General features: G+C 48.5%; 2 protein-coding genes across 3 annotated transcripts; one reads left to right on the top strand and one right to left on the bottom strand.

Annotated features, from left to right (window-relative positions):
• Positions 1–4,696: 4,696 nt before the first annotated feature.
• Mrpl36 (mitochondrial ribosomal protein L36) lies at positions 4,697–5,462 on the bottom strand. Of its 2 annotated transcripts, none has more exons than XM_051151072.1 (2): positions 5,416–5,462; positions 4,697–5,090 (listed from the first exon to the last, which is right to left on the bottom strand). In XM_051151072.1, exon 2 carries the CDS (start codon positions 5,075–5,077, stop codon positions 4,772–4,774), a length of 306 nt encoding a protein of 101 aa, XP_051007029.1. In that variant the 5' UTR covers positions 5,078–5,090; positions 5,416–5,462; the 3' UTR covers positions 4,697–4,771. The 2 variants fall into 2 exon arrangements, with proteins under 2 accessions (XP_051007029.1, XP_051007028.1); XM_051151071.1 differs by lacking the exon at positions 5,416–5,462 and adding an exon at positions 5,357–5,385.
• A 2,038-nt stretch (positions 5,463–7,500) lies between these two features.
• On the top strand, positions 7,501–14,557 carry Ndufs6 (NADH:ubiquinone oxidoreductase subunit S6). The gene is made up of 4 exons (XM_051151070.1): positions 7,501–7,667; positions 8,162–8,215; positions 13,994–14,116; positions 14,375–14,557. The coding sequence occupies exons 1-4, from the start codon at positions 7,512–7,514 to the stop codon at positions 14,438–14,440; spliced, it is 399 nt and encodes a 132-aa protein (XP_051007027.1). The 5' UTR covers positions 7,501–7,511; the 3' UTR covers positions 14,441–14,557.
• Positions 14,558–23,598: the final 9,041 nt, after the last annotated feature.

Here is a 23,598-nt window from a genome sequence, read left to right as displayed (position 1 = left end):
TATATATATATATATATATATGTATATATGTACAGACATGCTGTGCTCTTCTAAACAAGACCTGGTAGGGTCCCTGCAAGCTTTTCCTTTGGGGTCTGGATTGTTTCTCAGGAAAGCCTGAGAAGCTGCTGTGGGTCATTGATTTGACACTGGGCTCTGGAGTCTGACGTCCTGAGTGACCTTTTAAAAGCCTGAAAGGACAGTCACTAGTAGTGCTGTAAGTGTGTGTGCGTTACAGTATAGTTTCTGACCAAAGACTCGTCCCTCTGGGTTGTATCCACATGACCACTTGCTGCCTCTCCCCTGCCGCTAGCGAGGGGGTGGTGAGGATTGGTAAGGCTGGGTTCCTTATCAAGAAGAGGACTTGGGGGCCCTTTGGAGTGGCCTGAGTCCAGAGTCTTGTGTTTGGTGCCTGCTCCGGTGGCTGACATGCTCACCTATAAATAATGGTGGTGACAGGTCCCCTGTCAGCACCCGCTGATGGACGGCTCCTTCTCCTGCCATTACAGCCTTGTGACTGTGGGAAAATTAATTTAAGTGGTAGTTAATTTCTAATGAATTCCATTCAAGCGGCTAATATGGTCCCTCGGTGTTATGGTAACCTTCACGGATCATTGCGTTATGTAAATAAATTCTACTTTATGCTGGTTTATTAAAAAAAGAGAGTAAAGATTGGGAAGTCTGGGTAAGTCTCACACAGTCACACAAACAACTCACAGTGGCTGGAAACTCTTTGAAGGGGAGAACACAAGCCACTCTGGAGCCTGCCAAGAAGCAGGCAGCCACAGAAGGGTGTGATCACTTTTAGGGATCTGCAAGCACATGCCCCCCCCCCCACCTGATTTCCACCTTAAGCCACACTTAACCTGTCTTGTACCTTAGAGTCTGGTTTCAACACCTAAATGGGTTGTGTCTAGGAGAGGCTTGCCCTAGTTGTGGTGAAGGAGCTGGGCTTCGGAGAGCACCCATCAGACCCCAGGCCTCGCCACTGGTATGTGGTGTGTAGTGTGTGGCGGAAGTATGCCTGAGGCTGCCCTGGGAAGAGGGACAGCCCAATTCTCTGTAGTGAGAGGCAGCCCAGCCCACAGCTCACAGGAGTCACAGGGCCTGGCTGGTGCACACAGGAGCTCTAAACCCGAGTCTTCATCCCCACCCACACTCAGGCCCTTCCCTGTCTTCCTCTACTCTACTCTTTAGCCCCTTCACCCACCGGTCCTGAAAGCTTTAGTGTAGCACTAAATACCTTGATACCCTGATAGTGTCCTGTTCTGCTGTAGCTCTTAGTGTCTCCTCATCTGGATATGCCTGTTTCACAGGTGATGCTGTCTCCTGGAGTGGATGTAAACATGTTTTTGTCTTGATCCCAAGTGTGGGATGGGGAACAGACTTGTGAGAGAACAGGTGATGTTTATCCACTTAGCAGTTGAACCACCTTGTGGGGGGTGGGGGGGGCTTGTTTTTTGCCAGATAAAACACATCCTAGTACAGACTCTGAGAGGGGTGGTGTGGTGTGTGTGTGTGTGTCTGTGTGTGTGTATATATATATATTCCACAACAGGAGGCTGGGTTTTGGGGGGGGGGGGTGTCTTGGTATTCTTTGGCTGTTCATCACTCCATTTGAGACGGGGCTCTCTGGATTCCTGCTGCTGTTCCATGTTCCAACAGCAACTTTGGTGGAATTGCTGGTCTGCTGAAATCCTGCCGACTATGCCAGAGGAATCGTTCCCAGGAACTGAATCCAACAAGGTCTACTTCCCCTGTTCCCATAAACCTCCTTTCTCTCCTATCTAGGGTAGGTGGGTTGGAAGGGAGGTATAAGCATTTAAAAAACTCCAAATAAAGTAGGTTCTTCAGCCCAGAATTTTCCAGACCATTTATTCTGTTTTCATCTAATACAATATTCAGACCACCCAGAGAAGGTCCTTAAAGCAGTTTTTGTCATTATGGGCAGTGGCCATTTAGCATGTTCCACACCACAGCCATAGCCTCATGGAGCCTTGTCTCATCTGTCACTACAGGAAGAGGTTCCTTGGTCCCTGGCCCTCTCTGTCTAAATAAGGAGTATACAACCCACAGTTGTGGGCTGCAAGGACACACACACACACACACACCTCTGCATTGTTTAACATTGAGAAGCAACCATTTCAAACAGCGAAACTGAGTCACAAAGAAGTTATAATGTTACATGTTTAGAGGTTTGTATTAGGTCTCATTCAAAGCTTTCTTGGTTGCTACATGTGGCCTACAGGCTGTGGTGAACTCTGAAGGGCACTAGTGTCCTGCTGAGGTGCCAGAGAGGCAAAACATGCTGAGGGACAGCTGGGAGCTGTGCTCACGAGACATCAGATATGATGGAGGGCACAAGTAGCATCACCTGCCTGTCTGAAGATGCTCAAGGGAGGCTGCTCTGGCCAGTGCCTGGCACCCAGTGCAGGCCAAGGACTGGAGACAGTTTTGGTTTGCAGGTTTCCACTTGGCCCTTGGAGCCCACAAGGTCAAGTTAGGACATTGTGAAGCTGTTCCAGGGAACGGGCTAATGTAACTAATGCTCCTACACAGTTTACTCCAAGAATTAAATGCTTTCCCGGGAAAACGAGCTCAGTAAATTGAGGCTTTAAATTTTTTAAATTTAGAAAAAGTATAGTACTTTAAGACCTAAATTTTTTATCATGACAAAAGTAAAAATTAACCAACCAAGGAAAGGAAGTAAAGTGCGGCCCCACCAGACCTCTGTAGCATGTTCCTGCCCACACTCAGGATGCAAAGGCCCGATGTGGTCACCTCCAAGTACTCCTGCTGACTTAGCTCAGGATAACTTTGAGGGCAGGATCCACCAACTCCCTCCTGTCACTGTGATCAACCAAGTAGAGGACCGCCAGAGCTGAGCTGGCAGACCGGACACTGGAATCCCAGAAGCCAGGTCCTAAGAAGTTATGTCTGCCTTATCCCCCACTCACCCTGGAAGTTGGTGGGGCACTTCAATCTTCTGCGCTGTGAACAGTCCCAGAGGGTCACTGTCACCCATATGTGGTGCCCTGAAGATAAGACAGACAGCCTTACAGAGCCCTTCCTGATGACTCAAAGCTGTGTACCATGAGAAATGCTCAAGAGGTGAGCCTGGCATTTCCCACTTCTTCCAAACGGCCTTCACACAAACAGAAATCCTACCCCCATCCGGGCCCTGCCTGATGCCAGAGGTTGGGTTAAGGAGTTAGGCTATTCCAAAGTTTACTTGTTTCTACTGACAATGACTTCAACTGGAGAATTCTGGAAATAAAAGGATGACAAATGCCCTGTAGTAGTAACACAGCGACAGACACACAGAATCTGCTGCGTGCCACATTCTTCTGACTCTGACACTTTGAAACTTACAATTTTCCATTTTTATGGACAGAGAACTGAGGTGCCTTCAGTTCATACAGCTGAAATGGTGGAGATGGATTCACAACTCCTAAACCCAAGAAACAGAACTGCAGTGGCCTCACAGAAGTGACCGCAATGAGAAGGGTGCTTACAGCCAGGCTTGTCCAGTTACCCTGGCCCATGCCCTTCTGATGGCCAAGCGAGTTCTGGTTCCTCACCTCCTGCTGTCTGGGCCAATCAGAGGCTTTCTGCAGAGTGCAGGCCTGTAAACCAGCAGCATGTGACGTTGTGTGGACAATGAGCCAGGGACCCTGCTTCACACTAACGTTTGGGCCAGGTCCTTCTCCTACTAAGGCGCTGGCTTTACTTCAACTGTTCTTCCTGTGTCCCCAGACTCTCTTCCAGGCCTTATGTTCACACACATGCTTGCTCATGCCCTCCTCGTCTCCCTTAGCTACATCCCTGCCTGGACCCCTTCTCTTAAAGCCCTGTCTGGAAGGTCCCTGCCTACACTTACCCCTCCACAAGTATCAGACCCGAAGCTGTCTACACTTCCCAACAGCTACCAAGACCCCAGGGAAAGGCAATGGCTCTCCTGAACCACCCACTGAAAACATCTCAGCATTGAGACACGCCAGGAAAATCATCTAGGGTACCAGAAGCTACTAGACATAATCAGGTCCACAGCATCAGTCACATCACAGGGCCACAAACCATGCTGTAGTCTGGAGTCATTCGGTAGACTACACCAGGTGGGCCCGGAGTTCACTGGATTAAGGAGATTTAAAAACCACAAAAAGGCACAGTGCCAAAGGCCTACTCCAGCACAAACCCCCTGCCCACTTTCTGCTAGAGACAAACGCAAACTCTGAAAGATCCCTGGTGTCCTAACGCTTCCTTCAGGAACTGGGGGGTGGGGGTGGGGGGCTTTGTTATTTTCTTTGAGCTGAAAATGGACTACCTGGACTACCCTTCTTCGGAGAGCGCTCATCACGTCTCCAGACTTTCAGAACAATTTGACAAACACATTTAATCAGTATTCAGAAGATATCTATATGTAAACAAGTTTTTCCTTGGGTAAAGGTTGGGATAGTTGCTCCGCTTATTCTTACACTGGGATTTTGCTGTGCTCCCCCAAAGGAGCCTCTTAAAGCACTTGCATTCTGCTGCCAGGGAGGCAGAGGCAGGAGGTTTCAGGTGAGCCAGGGCTACAGAGCCAGAACAGTCCCAGTCCTGCCCTATCTGCAGCTCTGGTCTGACTGGATTTGAAGGAACTGGGCTACGATGCTGGGTGGATGGATGGGTTCAGCCAAGCCCTAAGGCCCACAAGATCTTACAGAATGCTCCCATTTATTTTTCTTTGATAAGGTGAAACGAATTCCCCATGGACAGTGCTTGAAGGCAAGGGTCACATCTGCCGCTGCTTATGCTTGGGGTTGGTCTTACAGTAGACAAACCAGCGCCCGCGCCTCTTCACCATGTAGCAGTCCTTACAACGCTTCTTTATGACACCCTTGGTCTTGAAGCCCTGAGAGGGCTGCAGGGACAGCAGGGGGCGGCCCCAGAGAAGTGAGGGCACCTCTGCACTGGGCTTGGCGTTTGGCAGGGTTCCCAGCAGGAACGAGAAGGCCCGGGGCTTCACCGAGAGGCGACTCAGGTGCAGGAGCGGGTCCACGACAGAAGCCATCACGCTCCGTACCAGCAGGGCGGCCATGCTGAGGCCAGACCTGTGGGGAGAGAAGCGTGGTGATGGGCTGCTGCATGTCTCACTATCCCCAGGAGCTCCCTTGGCAAGGCTCCTTGTCCTCCGAGGTCGGAGCACGCCTGTCAGGCTTGCACTGTCGGTTCCCGCGTCCCCACGCGCTCCGGCCTGCGCGCTCCCGGGAAGCCGCAGGTACCGGAGGCACCGACCGGCCAGGGATCCCACCCGCACTCCCAGGCAGCAGCTGAGCCTCGCGCCTCGGCTGGCTGCCCACGGAACCCGAGACTAGACCTGGGAAGGGGTGCCACCGCCGGAGAACTCCTCCCCACTCGACCCTGGACGCCGGTTACCCGAAGCTTCCGCGTCTGCGCAGTAGGGCGGGACGCCACCGCCAAGAAGGAAGATGGCGTAGGGTCACGTGGGATTACAAGCGCGCTGGAGCGGAAGATCAAGGAGCATGCTTCCGGGAGGCACACCCCTTCTTGTCTTCCCTATGCCTTATGAAGAGTCCTGTAAGCTAGCTCTTCCCCTGGGGATGCTGGGACCACTGCGGGCTGGGAAGACAGGTGCCCATGGGGAGAAGGAAGGAAAAAAAAGGGGGGGGAGGAGTGTAAAAGAAACTGCCAACAGTGAACAAAATGAGCAGGTCATCGGGCACACATGGGAAAGGCAAGAAGAGCAAGTGCAGACACTGCTCTAGCCAGTCAACTCCTTCCCCGCAAACTATGAAAAGCTCCAAGAAGTGTGGGGAAAATTTGACAGTGAACTTCCCATGCCTCCACTGGCTTCTACAGTTAAATCATCTTACATTTATCTCGGATTTCAGGTGGCCGTCGTATTTATGTGTAGCAGCGTAGGCTGCCAGTCTGGCACCCGGTCTCACACGTCGCACAAGGCTCACTCAGTACATCTTAGCACCTTGCCGTGGAATACACTTTAAAAATACTGTGGGTCAGAGAGATGATGGCTTGGGAGTCAAAAGTGCTCACCGCACAAACCTGAGGACCTAAGTTCAGTCCCCAGAACTGAGACCCGCTTCCTCCAGCTTTCACATGTGTGGACGGTGGGGGGGCGGGGGGGAAGGAGGGAGGGAGGGAAGGAGGGAGGGAGAAAGTGAGAGAAACACATTGGGAAGGGAGACAGACAGACAGACAGACAGACATGGCCAGAACGAAGGGAGGGAGGGAGGGATTTTAAAAAGAGACAAATCAGGGCTGGAGAGATGGCTTGGTGGTTAGGAGCACCTGCTGCTCTTGCAGAGGACCATCGTTCTGTTTCCAGTAGCCAAACAGTTGCTCAAACTGTAACTCCACTGCCAGTAGATCCTGTATCCTTTTCCTGGTACCAGGCACCCACACACATGACCATACATAGTACACATAAAATAAAAGTAAATAAATCCTTTAAAAAAGAGGCGTGGTGACATAAGCCTGAAGTTTCAGCACTCCAAAGGTTGAGGCAGGAAGATGGTGAGCATACGTTATCCTGGGTTACAGAGCTTAAGGGCTAGCCTGGGCAACACAGGCCCACATTTTTTGGTGGCAATTTTCAACTTTGTGAGACTGTATGTGTGTGTCCGTCCTTATGTCTGTTCTTTTTTTTTTTTTTTTTTTTTTTTTTTTTTTTTTTTTTTGAGACAGGGTTTCTCTGTGTAACAGTCCTGGCTATCCTAGATTTGCTTTTTGTAGAGATCCACCTGCTTCTGCCTCCCGAGTGCTGGGTTTAAAGGCGTGGGTCACCACGCCCGGCCCGTGTCCTTATGTCTTACAGCTCTACCTGGTCATCCCTTTGTCTTCAGTCTCACCTAATTCTTATGCTACGTCTGAAGCATGGAAAAACAGATGCCAGGCCATCAGCCTCCAGTCCTGGCCAAGGGATCCAAAACAACCCATGCTAGCTTCTGGCACTTTCTCCCTGCTCTGAGTCTGGGGTCCCACTTCCATCCTGCCCACATCTGAGCAAAGTTGTCCACTCTACAGTCTGACAGTGTATGCTGTTCCGACTCAGATTCAAGAAGGCCAACACGCCTTCCAGTTTCAGTCTGCAAGCTGCATCAGTTCTCTACAAAGCAGAGCTTTTCGAGGTTACTTTTCCATGCTGGGTAAACTCGTAGTCTAACTGGAAACTTTACTAGCGCTGCGTTGCAAAAATGCTCAGAAGTCTCCCTTTCCCGCCCCCAGCACACATGGCCAGGAAAGTGGGACTGCATGTTGTTTCTTCTGCCGAACATTTTATTTCTTTATTTAAAAAGAAAAATAGAAAAATAGCATTTTCTCCATTGCCATAAAAGCGCACACAGAGCTTCTTTAGCTTCCGCCTCCCTTGCTTTTTGTCGCGCTAGTAAGCTTTGAACTCAGCGCACAGGTAACCCTGCAGCCGGAGCTGCACAGCTCCACCACAGGACGAAATAAGTTCCACAAGCACCGCCCCGCCGGCAGCTGTGCGCATGCGCCGGCGCTGTGTACGCCGCGCCGGGTCAGGGGTCACCAGCAAGATGGCGGCGGCACTGACCTTCCGCCGGCTCCTGGCTCTCCCCAGGGCTGCACGGGGTTTCGGGGTCCGAGTGTCGCCGTCCGGGGAAAAGGTCACCCACACTGGCCAGGTAACGGCCGCGTCTGCCATTCCTGGAGCTCGAGACTGATGGTGGCAGGGAGCGCAGCAAGGTGCGCCTCTGCCAGGCTACCCCAGCCAGCTTCGCCTTGTGGTACAGCCCACTGCCCAGCTCTGATTTCTAGCTAGTGGCTCCCAGTTGGGAGGTGGTATCCACTCACTCTTTATGCTGTCTCTAAGTTAAGTCCCAAGTTTTAATATAGCAGCCCTAGCGTTCAGTCTAATGGCTTAAAAAAATGAAGAAGCTGCGTTGAAATGTCGCCTATTGGACTTGGCTCTTGTGAAGGCAAGAGCGTGTCTCCAGCCTGCATTCCAGTCTGTCGTCCCGGAGAGACTCCTCCCGAACAAGTACAATTTGCCTCTTGGTGGATTGTTTCCTCAATGGGTGTAGGCCAAGGGGAACGTTGTTGTGTATATTTTCGGTCAATGTTATGCGACATCATTCAGAATTTGACTATAAGGATAATAGATTTTTTTTTTTAACAGGTTTATGATGAAAAAGACTACAGGAGGATTCGGTTTGTAGATCGTCAGAAAGAGGTAAGCATACTCCTGTTTTCAGTCTGCTATTTCCCATAGTTGTTTTTATTGCTGTACTATAATACCAAGACCCAAAGCAATTTGGAGGTGAAAGGGTTTATTTAATTAATTTTTTTTTTTTTTAATTCTCAAGTTATTTTTCTGAGGGATATCAGGACAGGAACTGAGGTGTTGCCATGGAGGAGTGCTGCTCTCCATGGTTTGCTCAGCCTGTTTTCTTATGGCACCCAGGACTACCAACCAGTCCATGGGTGGCACACCCATAGTGAGCTGGGCCCTTCCACATCAGTCTTCAGTCAAGAAAATGCCCTACAGACTTGCCTCAGGCCAATCATGGAGGCATTTTCTAGATTAACAGTTCTTCACAGATGACCCTAGCGTATGTCAAGTTGACATGAAACTAGCCAGCACAGTAGCTCTTAGATTAAAGGAAGACATACTATTAAAATGTACTCTTCTGATCACTTTTTGAGGTAAGATTTTATAGTTTTCATCCAATAAATTATGCTGTGCTCTCCCAGGATAAAAGTAACTTGAGTAGGTTCAGGCCTCCACACAGGGGAAGGTCATTTAATTCAGACCCATGCAACTCTCCTGGTAGGGAAAGAATAGAAGGTTGGGGCCAGCCCGGCCCATGTAGCCTAAGTAAGTTTCTGTCACTTGGGTATATAGCTCCTGGATTCTTCCTTCTAATCTGGTAGTTCACAGTCTATCCTCTATGGTTCCAGAATTGTTTGCTTTCCGTCTGCCTTCAGTTACCTTCCTTCCCTCTGTGGTCAGCTTGGCTCTTTTTGTTCTACCATAGCCTAGAGCAAACTTCCCCTGTCTCTTTGATCCTGGCTTCATTGTCCCAGTGTCTAGGTTTTGACTTTTATGTAGCAAACTCACTTGTTATGCATTGGTTACTTGTGAGTTTATATTCTCAAGTTTCAGCCAGAATCTTGTTGTGTCTAATGAATAGGAGGCAGAGAATTTTGTATTTTCCCGTTTTTGACTCCTTGATTATATTGCTTAGATGTCAGAAGGATCCTGAGGTCCACTCCAGGTTTAGTGAAAGAATGCTGGAATTGGAATTGATTCTGATGTCTGCTAGGAGAGAGAGAGAAAGAGAGAGAGAGAGACAGAGAGAGACAGAGACACAGAGAGAGACAGAGGGGGGAGGGAGAGAGAGGGGAGGGAGGGAGAGAGAGAGAGAGAGAGAGAGAGAGAGAGAGAGAGAGAGAGAGAGAGAGAGAGAGCGAGAGCGCGTGCACGCGCGCGTGTTGGGTCTGCTTTTTTGTATCTGTGAGTATTTTTCACAGTGAGTATTTGACATTGCTAATGGCCAGGAGACGGATTGCTTTGGGAGTAGCATAAGGGATCTTCTGTTCCTAGTTTGGCAGGACAGACTCTCTGTTTACTTTTTGGTATTCCTCATTTTTGTGGCCTTTGCCACAGTCCTACTTATAGTCCTTCAGTGTAGGCATAAGGTTATTGTGTAGTTCAAATGCTGATTTCTCTACTCCCCTACCCCCTAGCTGGTTGCAATCCTTGTTCTGAGAATCTCTTGTCTCAGTGCTGTATAAAAACTGCTCCCTAACTGCCTCTGATATGCCAATAAAGCAACTTACAGCCAATCACTGAGTAGAGGAAAGAATAGGGCTGGACTTCCTAGGGGAAGGAGGAGTTAGAAGAGGAAGTGGAGATTAAGCCGTGGAAGAGGTCCAAGAAAAATTAGGAGACAGAGACAGAGCTGGAGCAGGAAAGTTACCAAGTACAAGTATATCTGGGTTGTACACTGGGGGGTGGGTGGGAACCTGTTAGCGTAGAGGGTAAGAATAGAGTAATAATTGCTCAGTTATTGTGCTGTGAAGCTTATTATTAAACAAATACAAAAGAGTTTCAATTATTTATGTGATAACTAGGTTAAGAGAGAAACTGAGACACAAACACAGTTTTATAAAAATAGCTTTAACACTTCAGTACTCCAGAGGCATTTCACACCTGCTACACACCCTACCCACTACCTTCAGTCCTCCAGTGTGCTGTTTTGCATCAACAGACACATAGTGTTGAGAACAGGATTATTCAGGACACTGTCATGAAAGTGCTTTCTCTAGCGAGCTGTGCAAATGTGACACTGGAAGTTGGGCAGTGATGCATGTTGAGAAAATAGCCAGGCCCAGTGGTTTTTAATTTGCAGTGATCCTGGAAATGGGGTGGTTTGTCCCAGCAGAGGTGCCGCATTTATTCTCAGGTGTCCTGGGCATTAACAGATGATGTATTATGGGTGTGCTGCACTCCACACCCTCACTTTGCAAGTGTCTTGTGGCAGGGCTGTGACTCAAGCAGCTGAAGAGCAGATGTGTCCTGAAGCCATGAGCCTGGTCCCTAGCTTCATTGTCTTCGTGGTTTCTGGCTGGCCTGGTGGAGGCTCACAGGGAAGAGTTTAAAGACAGACTGAGACGGTACAACTGGTGTGGGTGAAAAAAAGCACCATGCCGACAGGGAGCTAGCCTGGTCCTGCCCTACCCTGATGGATGGTCTCTTGTCCTGGTGCAGTACTGTCTGGTCAGGGTGTGTCTCTCTGCGGTGAGCACTTGTTTGCTGGGTGATCAGAGGGCATCTGCTCAGGCATTCTTTCTTTAAACACACATTTCCTGCTCATAAGTAATTTATAATGTTTATTTATTTTGGTCTTAGCATGTTTTATCCTTTTGACAGTGCTAGGTGTGAAACAGGTAAGTGTAAGTGTTGTATCGCTGAACCATGAGACTTACAGAGTTGGTGAACCGTGTTGAACCTTGGTACTCACTCAGCTCCATGTGTGCAGAGGGCTCCCCCAGATGCTGTCCATTCTGGATCTACACCAAGTGCTTCTTTCCCCGGAACATTGCTTGACCCATTTCCCTCTGTTTCTAGTCTGAGTTTTATCCGTCCTAGGTTAGGAAATGAACTGTATCTGGATTTAGTCTGAGGGCTGTCACAGTTTGGGCACTGTGACAAGTCCTTGACAGTTCTTCCTGTTGGCTTTCTCCTGTGACCCAACAGTGCTTTCCCTGAGGTGGAAAAAGCAGGGCAGAGCCTGGTTGAACACAGTACAGACTTGGCATGTGGTCCGGGTGTTTACCATGGAGGGTCTTTGCATTCTCGCCTTGAACCAAGTTCTAAGAAGCAGATGTTAATCATAGGAGGTCAAAGCTGCCCTGGAGTAGTGATTAAATGACAGGAGGGCAGGCACCTGTCAGTCACCAGCGTGGAGGCTTCAGCTGTCCTTCCCACAAGGAGACGGCCAGGCTCCTACACTGCCCTGATGAATTCCTGTGAGTTTGTTAGTATGACCTTTGTGACATGCTGTCACCTGTGCAGACTCATAGGATTTATACCATGGGACTTCATTTGTATGGTTGCTGCCTTTACCATTGAGTGCACAGAACAAACAGCAGTTCCCAGTTCTTCTGGATGCTTGTGTCAAGGAACTGCCTACCTGTCACAGGGGACTGCATTCACGGGGGACTGTTCACCGGGGACTGTGTTACGGAGGCTTTCTTCATAGGGCCCAGAGGGACTGTCTGTGGGGAGCACGTTGACTCACCGCTGGGGAATATGCCAATGCCCTTCTGCTACAGTATGCTCCTATTGCCAGCGTCTTCATAGTCTTTAGAGATGGGCTGCAAAGGAGCGGCTGTACTGAGGGTGATCTGTAATTGATAATGTGCCCGAAGGATATGTAACCCTTCCCAGGACGTGCATGTTTCTGTGAGGGTGGCTCTCAGGGATCTGGTGAGAGGGGCCAGCATCCTTTCTTTACGGCGGCGGTGGTGTCCTCCCTGCACTCCTTCCTCGCATCCAGCTTCACACTCTCCTAGGCTGTGATCTGACTGCTGCAGAGAGTGGTATTACCATTCCCTGTCTGTATCCAGGGAGTGCGGGGGCTCAGCAGCCTCTGGCTCCAGAAGTGGGTGGCTTTTGTCATGCATCTTAAGGCTACTCAGCTGAGGCTCAAGATGGGAAATGCTGGGTGGCCGAAATTGAGTAGTGGCACAGACCTTTCCTGCTCATAGCCAAGATACCTTTAAAGGATGGCTGGTCACCCTCCATGGCTTCCAAAAACTGCCTGAGAAGCGAGGACAGGATCCTGCTCACAGGCCTAGCATGCGTGAAGTGGCACCGGGTCTTGCTTATAGGCCTGATATGTGTGAAGGGACGTGAGGTCCTTCACAGGCCTGCCATGTGTAAAGGGATGTGGGGTCTGCTCATAGGCCTAGTGTATGTGAAGGGATGCAGGGTCTGCTTACAGGCCTGGTGTGCATAGAGGTTGCATGTGCACAGTCAGAACAGTTTGCAGCATGCAGATATTGCACAGTTCTCTCCCTGCACACATATAGATGTTGGGACTCCAGTGTGCATGTTTGGAGGATTACCCCCGCATCTTGGTGTCCCATCCGAAAGTGAGCTGTGAGGCAGTCTGGTGCAGCCATAGCCCTGTCCAGTCTCTGGACTTTGTACCTGTGGGTTCCATGCCAGCATGTTTGAGCCATTTTAAAAAATAAGAAAGCTGTGAAAAATAAGAAAGAATAGTGTAATGGTTACCTTTTCCCATTTGCAAGGCTTTCACTGTCTACAGTGGTCAGCTGAGGTAATTCTGAGGCACCCACTCTGGCTTTGGCTCTGTTCTGTCAGCAGGTAGTCTGGGAACAAGTATTGGATAACATGCTAATTGACCTAAATTTGCCAGAGCACAAGTGTTAGAACACACTGACCTTCAGAACACGCTGACTTCCAGAACACGTGATCATGACCATAGCATCACACCTAGAGAGTTACAGTAAGTCCTGTAACTGATACGCTTAGCTGTGTTATGTGCTTCAAAATGTACAGCCTGACTCGGTCCTATGAGTCATGTGGGGGCAGCTCTAGTACAGCTCAGATCTGAGGAGATAAATGATGTTTCTGCGTGGTGCCAGGCTTCATGGTGGATAGGCACAGTTTCTGTGTGTTTGTGCCCAGGACACAGGAACCATCTTCAGGAAATACATGCTGTGGACATGCAGAAGCAGCGGGAGTATACTAAATAGAGGGCATGTTTTTAAGTGGGTGGAAGTAAGCTCTTGCTGGATGTGCACAGCATGATCAGGAAATGGCCTCTGGGATCTACTCTGGCGTTCAACCTGATGCGTGTTCATTAGTGAAGTAGAGAGTGCGCAGAGTGACATCCCAGCTGTGTGAGAACCTGGCCGAGAGACTGCTTGTTCACTACCGAGTAGCCCTTCTGACTGACAGAAGAGCAGTTCACCTATGCGGCATATCGTAAGCATCATTAAGTGACCATGCCACTTACCTCTGCAGAGAAATTGGAAAATTTATCTGGAATGGATAATTCTGCAGGATAATTGTTTACCAAAATTGACTCCAGAAATGTAGGACTAAGTCAGACCAGCACCCATAAAAGCAGAGTGTTCACATAACACCAGGCCCTGATGGTTTCCTAGGGGAATTCTCCCAGGCTCTGTCTCCAGTGAGGCAGCACTGCATGTTTTGTCTATGATTAGAGTGTGTGGAAAGCTCTGAGATGCTTTCCAGTGTTAAGAATTCACCCTGCTCCAAGCCTAAAAGGCTGAGATAATATTCCATCACAGGAGCACATAGTGTGTGCCTGCCCCTGTTTAATTGACTTGATTGTGTTTTGAAGGACCGTGGTGCTTATTTTGACTTCATGAATTTGGGTGGGAGCTGTACACATAATTCAAATAAAATTACAAAGACTTTGTGTTTGTTTTTTTCCCTTCCTCATTCTAGGTGAATGAGAACTTTGCCATTGATTTGATAGCAGAACAGCCCGTGAATGAGGTGGACCATCGGATCATATCCTGTGATGGCGGGGGTGGTGCCCTGGGCCACCCCAAGGTGTACATAAACTTGGTATGGCGCTCAGCAGCTAGCTGGTTCTTCAAGCTCACCCTTCCTCCCAGCCACCTGTCCTGGCTCCCTGGTGTCCCCACCAGGCACGGGGTGGACCAGATGGCAGCCATAGCTTGAAGCTCAGCCTGCCTCCTGCTTTCATGGGCATTTATAGTTGCCAGGGTATTTCTAGTTTAACCTGACTTTCAGTGTGCTGTGTAATTGGGGTTTGAGGTAAAATGCAGAAGTATGAGATATTTCCTTTTGAATTTTTTTCAGGACAAAGAAACAAAAACAGGGACGTGTGGCTACTGTGGCCTGCAATTCAAGCAGCACCATCACTAGTGTGGGCTGTGTCCTGGCCCTCTTACGTCTGTGGAGCATCTCCACATAGGTGTTTTGGTGTGAGGTCACTGCTCTGTGGATGGCGTCCCTTGTTATGAATAAAGGATGCTGCCACCATGGACTGAGTTGTTTCTTCCTTTCATAGTGTGAGCTTCTGGGAGTGAATGTTCATGGAGCACAAGTGAGCAGGCACAGTTTTCTTATGGAGTGGACTCCGCTCAAGAGCTCCCTCCCTCCCTTCTTTCTTTCCTTCTTTTTGGTTTTTTGAGACAGGGTTTCTCTGTGTAGCCTTGGCTCTGTGTAGACTCACTTTGAACAGGCTGGGTTCAAACTCACAGGAATCTGATTGTCTCCCCAAGTGCTGGGAATACAGGCTAAGACAGCATTTCTATTCTGCCATTCCCCGCTCCCCCCAACTCCTCCACCCCCCCCCCCCCCGCTTTTTAAAGCCGAACTAACTTAGTGGTGGCCTACTTTTCTTTTTTTTTTTTTTTTTTTTCGAGACAGGGTTTCTCTGTAGCCTTGACTGTCCTGGACTCACTTTGTAGACCCGGCTGGCCTCGAACTCAAAACAATCCATCTGCCTCTGCCTCTCAAGTGCTGGGATTAAAGGCATGCATCAGCACCACCCGGCTAATTTTCTTTTAAAACAACATTTTGGTGCTCAACATGGGGCTTGAACCCATGACTTTGAGATTACGAATCTCATTCTCTATCGACTGAGCTAGATGTTTTTTCTTGTCATTTATTTGCTGTGCTTTTCTTTAGACTCCGCTTTAGCAACATGCCCCAATGCTGGAGGGTCGTCACTTCATTACCCCTCATTTATAAATATGTGAGACGTGTAGATGGTACTCTAACTCAGGGCCTTATATATGTTAGGCAGGCACTCTACCGCTGAGCTACACCTTCAGCACCCAGTCTAAATACTAACTGTATCTTAAGGTGACTATTGCAGTGATGAAACACCATGACCAAAGCAACTTGATGAGGAAAGGGGTTATCTGGCTTATGCTTCCACATCACTGTTGATCATCGAAGGAAGTCAGGACAGGAACTCAAACAGGGTAAGAACCTGGAGGCAGGAGCTGGCACGGGGCATGGAGGAGTGCTACTTACTGGTTTGGGCCCCCTGGCCTGTTGAGCCTGCTTTCTTAAAGAGCCCAGGGCCACCAGCCCAGGTGTGTTCCTACCCACAATGGATGCCCCGCCCCCCCACTAATCACTAATTAAGGAAGTGTTCTACAGGCTAGCCTGCAGCCAGATATTAGGCATTTTCTTGATTGAGGCTCCCTCTGATGACATAAGACTAGCAAGCACAAATAATAATGCACGTGAGGCACCTGGTGATTGCTTAAATAATCTATATTATCATCTCAATGTTCTCTGCACACTGTCAGTCATTTAAAATCAGTAAAGAGATGAGGAAATGATGTAATCTCAAATTTAAAAAATAAGGTTGAATTATAAAAAAAATAAGCTTTGTTTCACAGTCCATTAGGTAGCTAATTTGTAGAAAAATCTTGCACACACCTACAAAGATAGCGTCTGACCTGCCTCAGTGAGGGACCAGGACCTCCCTTTCCGACTCACCTTTTTCTTCCATTTTAGTTTTATTTCTTCTTTGGAGACTATGGTTGAGACTGCTGTCAGCTTCCTACCTAATGATATCTTTTCAGAGACAGAATTCTTTGAGCGTTATGAAGTGATGTTTTTTCTGTAACACTGCTTCCAAGCTGGTTTGCCAGCCCTTAGTTTGACCTTCACTAGGGTATTCTGACTGATAATATCTTCATTGTCAATATTGTCAGCCTGATGGGTTTAAGATCACTATGATCACCTCTGTATCTGTGAGCATTCCCAGAGAGCTTTAGCTGAGGAGAGGTGTGGGTGGTATCAGCTCTTGGACTGATGTCCCAAAATGAAAAGGGGAAGGAGACAGGAACACCCCTTTCTGCTTCCTGACTGGGTGCATGGTGAGCAGGCTGCCTCATTTCCTGTCATGCTGGGCTTCACCTTCAAACTGCCAGCCAGGATAAACTTTGCTTCCCTGAGTTGCAATGTTTATAGTGCCCAGCACACAGGTTTTAGTCCTTTCTTGGTGCCTTTAAAGTACCTTTGTGCTCTTATGTTTACTGTGAATGAGGTGTGGTTGGAGCTTAAAGCCTTTTGTCCCTTAGCTGAGAGTCTTAGTCCACTTTACCTTAATGCCATTGCTAACATTTCAGCTTAAAATGTTACTCTTCAATATCCAGTAACAGCTCTTCAACATTATTCTGCCTGGTTTGTCTCAGGTAATTCTGTACTTTGGTTTCTCCTTTGCTTAGGAGAATTACTTTAGTACTCACTTGGGACACATTTGACATTTACCTCTTTTCAATACAGAGCAAATGTTGGAAGTTCACATGGTGAGAACAATTCCTGGTCTTCCATGACATAGGTCTATATGAGGGAAGTAGTGAAGGTGCAGAAAGAAACAGGCCAGTGGGTGTGAGGAGAGACAGATGCCTGTCTCTGGTGAGCTGTGGTAGGCTGTGCTGTAAGCTATGTGCCTAAGTGTGACAGAAGGTTTTACCTTTGGAATTATCTTCAGGAGTTATGATGGCTAAGTTTGAAGCCATATATATAAGGATATTGTGTGTCTACTGGCAATGGGCAATCATGAAAAACACAGTCCTGATTAGGGGCCTTTGCTAATTCAATGAGATGACGTGAAGGCATATAAATAATACGATTCATCATCAGCTAGAATATATATATGAGTCGAGTGGTCAGAAAACAACAAAATGTCCACTTTGCAGCCCTATGGCTCATTTATGTTCTCATCTGCAGATATTTTTACTAGAACAGTAGCTAGGATATTCTGGGAATGAGGTTTGGGGGGGTTGTTGACTGTCTTTTGTATACTTTCCCATGCAAAAGATTTACACAGAAAAATATCTTAACAGTTTCCAATCCCCATCAGCTACTGTGTTCACACTGTGGTCCATGGTGGCAATAAAAAGCTGACACATCTGGCCAGGCAAATGGGATAGGTATGACTAAGGTTCTCTGGCTTTGGAAAACAGAATCGTGGGAAGGAGAAAGGAGATGTGTGTCAGAGGGGTGGGGGTGGGGTGATGGGGTGGGGGTAGAGGGGAGCCACCATGGGTTAGTTGGAGAAGAAGCACATGGCCGGCGTGGATGGAGACTTGCCCCAGATGATGAACATTAGCAAGTATTTGGGATTATGGATGGGAGGTAGCTTGTATGGGATACCTGCTTCACTATGGGAGGTAGTTTAGGGGATTAATATCTGCCCTGCCCCAGGTGAACCAAGGCTGTTTCAAAATACAACAAGTGTCTGTTTTCATTGATTGCTAGCAAGTTAGAAAATACCACCATAATATTATAGGACTAATAATAAGCATTTATTATACCCTACTTATGAGTTAACTGCTACACCCTCCCAGCTTTATGTGCTCTGCTTTTAAATCTATGGAGTCCACTTAGTCCTGTCTGTATGCATGTGGGTGTAGGACCACCTCCTGGGATGCAGATAGCGTCTCAGATACTGCATCCCTGAAGAAAACTGTCTCCCCCTCTCCCAGGAGTCATCAGTTCCCAGCAGCCCCTTGGCTAGGGTGGGGCTTTGTGACGACCTCCCCACCTATGCTGGTGCAGGTCTTGTGCATGTAGTCCCAGCTGTGGTGCCTTCACATATGAAGTCACCCACAACCTTGCAGTCTTTGCCCCCTCTTCCTTGATGATCTCTGAGGTGAGGAAGTGTGTGATGTAGGTGTTTCATTCGAAGTCTCTTATGCTCTGCACACCAACCAGTTGTGGGTGTCTCTAGCTTCTCTAAAGAGGGTTGGATGATGCACTAATCTATGGGCACAAAGGTGCGTACTTGGAAGCACTTTTGTACTGTGTCCACTTGGCGGTTCTCCCATAGTCTATGCCCTACCCAACCACAGATTCTTGACCCAGCTAATGGTGTCAAGCACAAGTCCTTTCTTGAGTAATGGGCCTTAAGTTTAATCAGAAAGCAGTTGTTTACCCTCATAACACTGTGCCACTGTTGTGCCAGGGCCATAACCTGCTAAGCCACAGGATTCACAAGTGGATAAGATTCTTAGATACTTTACTCTCCTGGTAGCATGCTTAGCACCTTCCAGCACTATGAGAGCCTAGCAATTTGGCATGACTTTTCCTGGTTGGTACCAGCTTGATTTCTCAACAGTGTATGGCTCACAGATGTGGTGTCTTCAGCAATAGGGTCTTGAGTCAAGATGATTAAGAACAGTGGTAATATTTGGGGAATTGTTATGAGGCCCCGTGGACAACAGCTTGAAGAGGTGACCCACACCTGGCTTTTTCTTTGTGATCTATAGTATCTGAGAGAAGCCTTGTCCTCCCACATTACAAGGTAATTCCTGTAGAGGAAATAACTCAGAACGTGGCTGCTCTGGCAAAAGATCACATCCAAAGATCTTCTAGGTCTGTGTGATCTGGCTGGACTACAAACACATCTTTAATCCAGAGAGGAGATAGAGGCAAACAGATCTGAGTTCAAAGCCAGCCTGGTATAGAGCAAGTTGCAAGTAAAGAAAAGCTTAGGTCCAGGTATCATGATACAGGCCTTTAATTCCAAACAAAGGTAAAGTTATTCTATAGAAGGAAGCACCCATGTTTGAAAGTGATGTCTAATTGAGTGGCAGAGAAAGTGATGAATCAGATGATTTGACAGCATAGGATACACCCCACTCTCATGAGAAGAGAGAGGAAAGGGAAGCAAGCTACTTAAGGGGCAATGCAGAGAGAGAGACAGACAGAGACACAGAGAAAGAGACACAGAGAGAGACAGATAATGGGAGAGGTGGGGAGGGGAGGGAGGACAGAGACAGACAGGGACAAGGACAGGGAGGAAGCAGTTTTACCAGGAGAGTTTTACAAGGTTGAAGACACAGGTGAAGACAGAAGGAGCCAGAGGATTAGAGCAGATTGCTGAGTTAGTTTGAGGCCAAGCAGAACAGTTCTGGGCCAAGAGAGAAGCCAGGTTAAATAAATCAGATGGGAGAAGAATTTGAGCCAGAACAGCTGAGTTGAACCAGCCATCCCAGAGCTCAGAAAGAACAAGGGTGAGCTCATTCAGCAGTAAGCCTCAGAGGCTGAAAACATTTTAGGCCTAGGTGAGATTGTACAGAGGCTAGAAGCTTCCAGGACTCAGCCTCAGCCAGCAGAAGGAGGCAGTAGGCCTCCCAGACAACAACTGAAACAGGCAAATAAAATTTCCTTTTACAAATTACATTCAGTCTCCCCCCTTCTATCTAAATCGTATGTGTGTGTGTGTCTTTGGGAAGCCTCTTTCAAAGGTTTTTAGTATTAATTACTCTTCCCTATATTCTATTCTCTACTCTGGTGTCTTAGCCTATTAATGTGAAGAGACACTGTGGCCATGGCAAGTCTTACAAAAGAAAGCATTTAATTGGGGCTAGCTTACAGTTTCAGAGGGTTAGTCCATCGTCACCATGGTGGGGAGCATGGGGTGGCTGAATGGAAAAAAATAAAAACGGAAAGGGTATGACTGGTTTCCAGTTTTGGGACCAGGTGAGTGAGTAAAAGAAATAAAAAGGGAAGGACATGACTGCTCCTAGGTATGGTGGAGGAGAAAGCTAATTGTAGATAAAGAGAAAGCAGGGATGTTCCAGAGGCAGAGACATCTGGGAGAGTCCAGAGTAGACATGACCAGACTGAGCTAGCTGGGCCATGTGAGCAGATGGGGAAGGGAGAGGAAGAGCCATACCAAGAAGCCAGAAAGGTAAAGGGTAGGTGAAAAAAGACCAGGTAACAAAAATGGTTGCATTATATATAGGGAAGGCCAGCCCAGCTCCTGGGCTGGAGAAGTTTAAGGGAGGGAGCAGGGTATGCCAGCCAGGAGGACACTAATGGGTAGGGACCAAGGGATGCTGTGAGAACCTAGTGGCAGGTGACAAGAGAAGTAGCTGAACATTTTACATCCCAGACAGCAGAAAGAGAAACCCCAAAGCCCATTCCCAGTGACACACTTCCCCAACAAGGCCACACCTCCTAATCTTTCTCAAGTCGTGCCACTCCCCGATGGCCAGGCATTCACATATGTGAGCCTATGGGCCATTCGCATTCAAACTGCCACACCTGGACTCCAGTCCCCACTGAAGGGTCCTTGCTTCATGTTTCCCTTTTCCCACTTTATGCCACCTATGTTCTACCCCCATCCCCTGAAATCCTGCCTCCCCTATACATGTGTCCTTACTATTTTCTGAAGTTTCAAAGCTAGCATCCACAGGTGAGAGGAAACATGTGGCATTTGCTTTTCTGGGTCTGGGTTACCTTATTCAGGATGGTTATTTCTGGCTCCATCCATTTGCCTGTGAACTTTATAATTTTATTTTTCTTTACAGCTGGATAAAATTGTGTAAATACCGCATTCTCTTTATACATTCATCAGTTGAAGGACACATCGGCTGTTTTCTTCTCCTGACTATTGTGAATAATAAACAAAGCAATAAACACGAACGAGGAAGTACCTCTGTAGCAGAATAGAGAGTCCTTTGGGAATATGCCCCTGAGGGATACACCTGCTTCATATGGCAGATCTATTTCTAGCCTTTTGAGGAACATTCACACTGGTTTTCACAGTGGATCCACCAGTTTACACTCCCACCGACTGAATAAGTGTTTGTCTTTCCCTATATCCATGCCAACACTTCTTGGAATTTTTAAATTTTAGTCATTCTGACTAAGGGAGTATTAATTTGCCCAGAGAATCAATACTGCATGCTGAGCAAGGCAAGGAAAAGCTTGGGTCTTCCAGAGCATTCTGTCTGTGGCAAACATTCATTCTTGTCACCTTCTACCAGGATCCAGCTGTACCCAGGTGACCGGGTCCTCAGGTGAAGAAGGATGAGGAAGTGGCCTTGGTGTTAGGGGCTACTCAAGGAGTCACACCACGTGACGTCAACAGGCTATGAACAAGCAGAACACTTTCCAGAAAAGGCTACCTACAGTGGCAGACCAAGGCATTCAAACTACATGTTTGCCCACAGCAGGTTTGGGAAGGGACAGAGCGAGCAAGGCCATGCTGGGCTGCATCTGTGTGGTTGCCCTTGGCTCCTGGGCTGTCTGTACACATAGCCTCACCTGAGCCTGTGCCTGGGAGCCACACACACACTTCGGATGCTCCACCAGGTCCACAATACCAGCCTAGGCATGTGAACAAGGTTCTGATACTCACGGGGTCACCCTGCCTCCTGTCCATTCTGGGGATGAAACGGATGAGCAGGTAAAGCCTGTCCCTCTGCAAGCAGTGACAGTACACTGGGAGCTTGCAAGACAGACAGGAACACCTGGCCCAGAGCATCATCTGACTATGCCTGGTGGCAGGACAGCTCCTGCCCCAGCTCACACACTGTCCAGGGTTCCCAACTGCATGTGCTGCCCAATCTGCCAGGACAGGGGTTTGAATAACTTCTTGTAAGTTATTCGAAGGTGGACCTGAGACATTAGGAAAAGAAGAAAGAGGGGAAGGAAAAGGCAAGGACTCGGGAGGTTAACACTAGGGCTGGTGTGCCTCCCAGTGGGCCTGGGGTTTTCTGATGGTCAGGCTGGACTGGTCAGGGGAGGTTAACACTGGGGCTGGTGTGCCTCCCAGTGGACCTGGGGTTTTCTGATGGTCAGGCTGGACTGGTCAGATTTAACATTACTGTGGCCATCCCTCTCTTTTCTTGACCTGTTATTTCTAAGTCTGAGTTGCAGGTGGGGACCTGTTCTCCGCAGTTCTGAAGGGCATCTGAGTGACCACTTCCAGAATTCCCCTGGCTGAGTTGCAGCTGTCTCAGGGTTGAGCATGTACTGCCTTACAGAGGTTGTGGTGGTATTGGAAATGGATAATAATTTCAGGAATATAAGAGAGATAAACACTGGGTCTTCCTTGGGCTCCGCAGTGGATAAGGACTGGTCCTCAGGTGGTGTCTTAGCAGGCCAGCCACTTCCAGCTCCTAGAGAGAAGACCCCCTACCCTGGAGGAGGGGCAAGCTCTTGAGATCAGGGAAACTTCTCCAAGAAATGAGGTGGATGCTGAGCAAGAATCTTTGGGTGCTGAGCTGGTCTTGAGACTATCCTGTTTTACCACCAGGCAGAACATTCTGGAAAGTATCATCAGTCATGGGATATGGTGAAAAGACAGGAGTGTGGAGTAACGTGGACAGAGTGGCTATGAGTGGCCCTATTGCCTGGACACCGCAGCTCCCAGGCACAGGCCTTGACCCTTCCCCACTGGTCGCTGACCCTTCCCTACTGGTCGTTGACCCTTCCCCACTGGTCGCTGACCCTTCCCCATTGGTTGCTGCAGTTGGCCCCATTTCCCTGGGTAGGTCAAGGGTGGCTCTAGGGTGAGGTCAGGATACAGGCCTAGTTGGCCCCTGCCTGCCCACCAGAGGGCAGTAGTGCACAGCTGTCCTCCTGGTCTCAGGAACAGGGACCTCAGAGGCTGGAGAACTGAGTCCAAGTCCTTGGAGATGACTACACCTGACACTGAGCAGAGGCCCAGTTTCTACAAGTGACACTGCTTTTGAAGTCTGCTCATGGGAAGAGTGGCAGCCATTTGGGGGAAATGTCTAAAAGCCAAGGGAAGCAAGGCTCTGTCCCCCAAAAGCAGGTGCAGCCTCCAGGAAGCCCCTCCTTTTACTTGATAGGCCTTCAAGTGTAGACTGTGACAGAGCACCCTGCTCCTGCTCAGCTGAGGGCGTGTCCAGCTTGGCATGTGGGCGGCACCTGAGCTCCAGCCCCTTCCCATGCCAGGAGGGTGGCCTGTTGCTGCACCAAGGAAGTGGTTGGCTGCGACTTAAGGCCACTGTGACTGCCAGCAAACCCTGCTGGCCACGGAGGCGGAAGACAGCTCACACACGCACGGGGATGGAGGCTGAGAGTTCTAGCCCAGTAGTCCTGTGGCCACACTCACCTCCTCTCTCCTCAGGGGCCATTCTAGTATTACAGTGCTAATCCACTAGACACAGGGGATTTTAAATTTCATTTTTTGTGCAGTTATTTAAAGTTTAAACTGATAATGTCTAACCCAATTAAATTCCAGTCAATCGTGCTGTAAATGCACTAAGTCTTGTGAAATATGAATGAGGTGT

The sequence above is a fragment of the Acomys russatus genome, chromosome 9 (genome assembly GCF_903995435.1).
Source record: "Acomys russatus chromosome 9, mAcoRus1.1, whole genome shotgun sequence".
NCBI classification, from domain to species: domain Eukaryota; kingdom Metazoa; phylum Chordata; class Mammalia; order Rodentia; family Muridae; genus Acomys; species Acomys russatus.
Note: the sequence above shows the minus strand (reverse complement) of the source record. Positions and strands in the feature narration are given on the sequence as shown.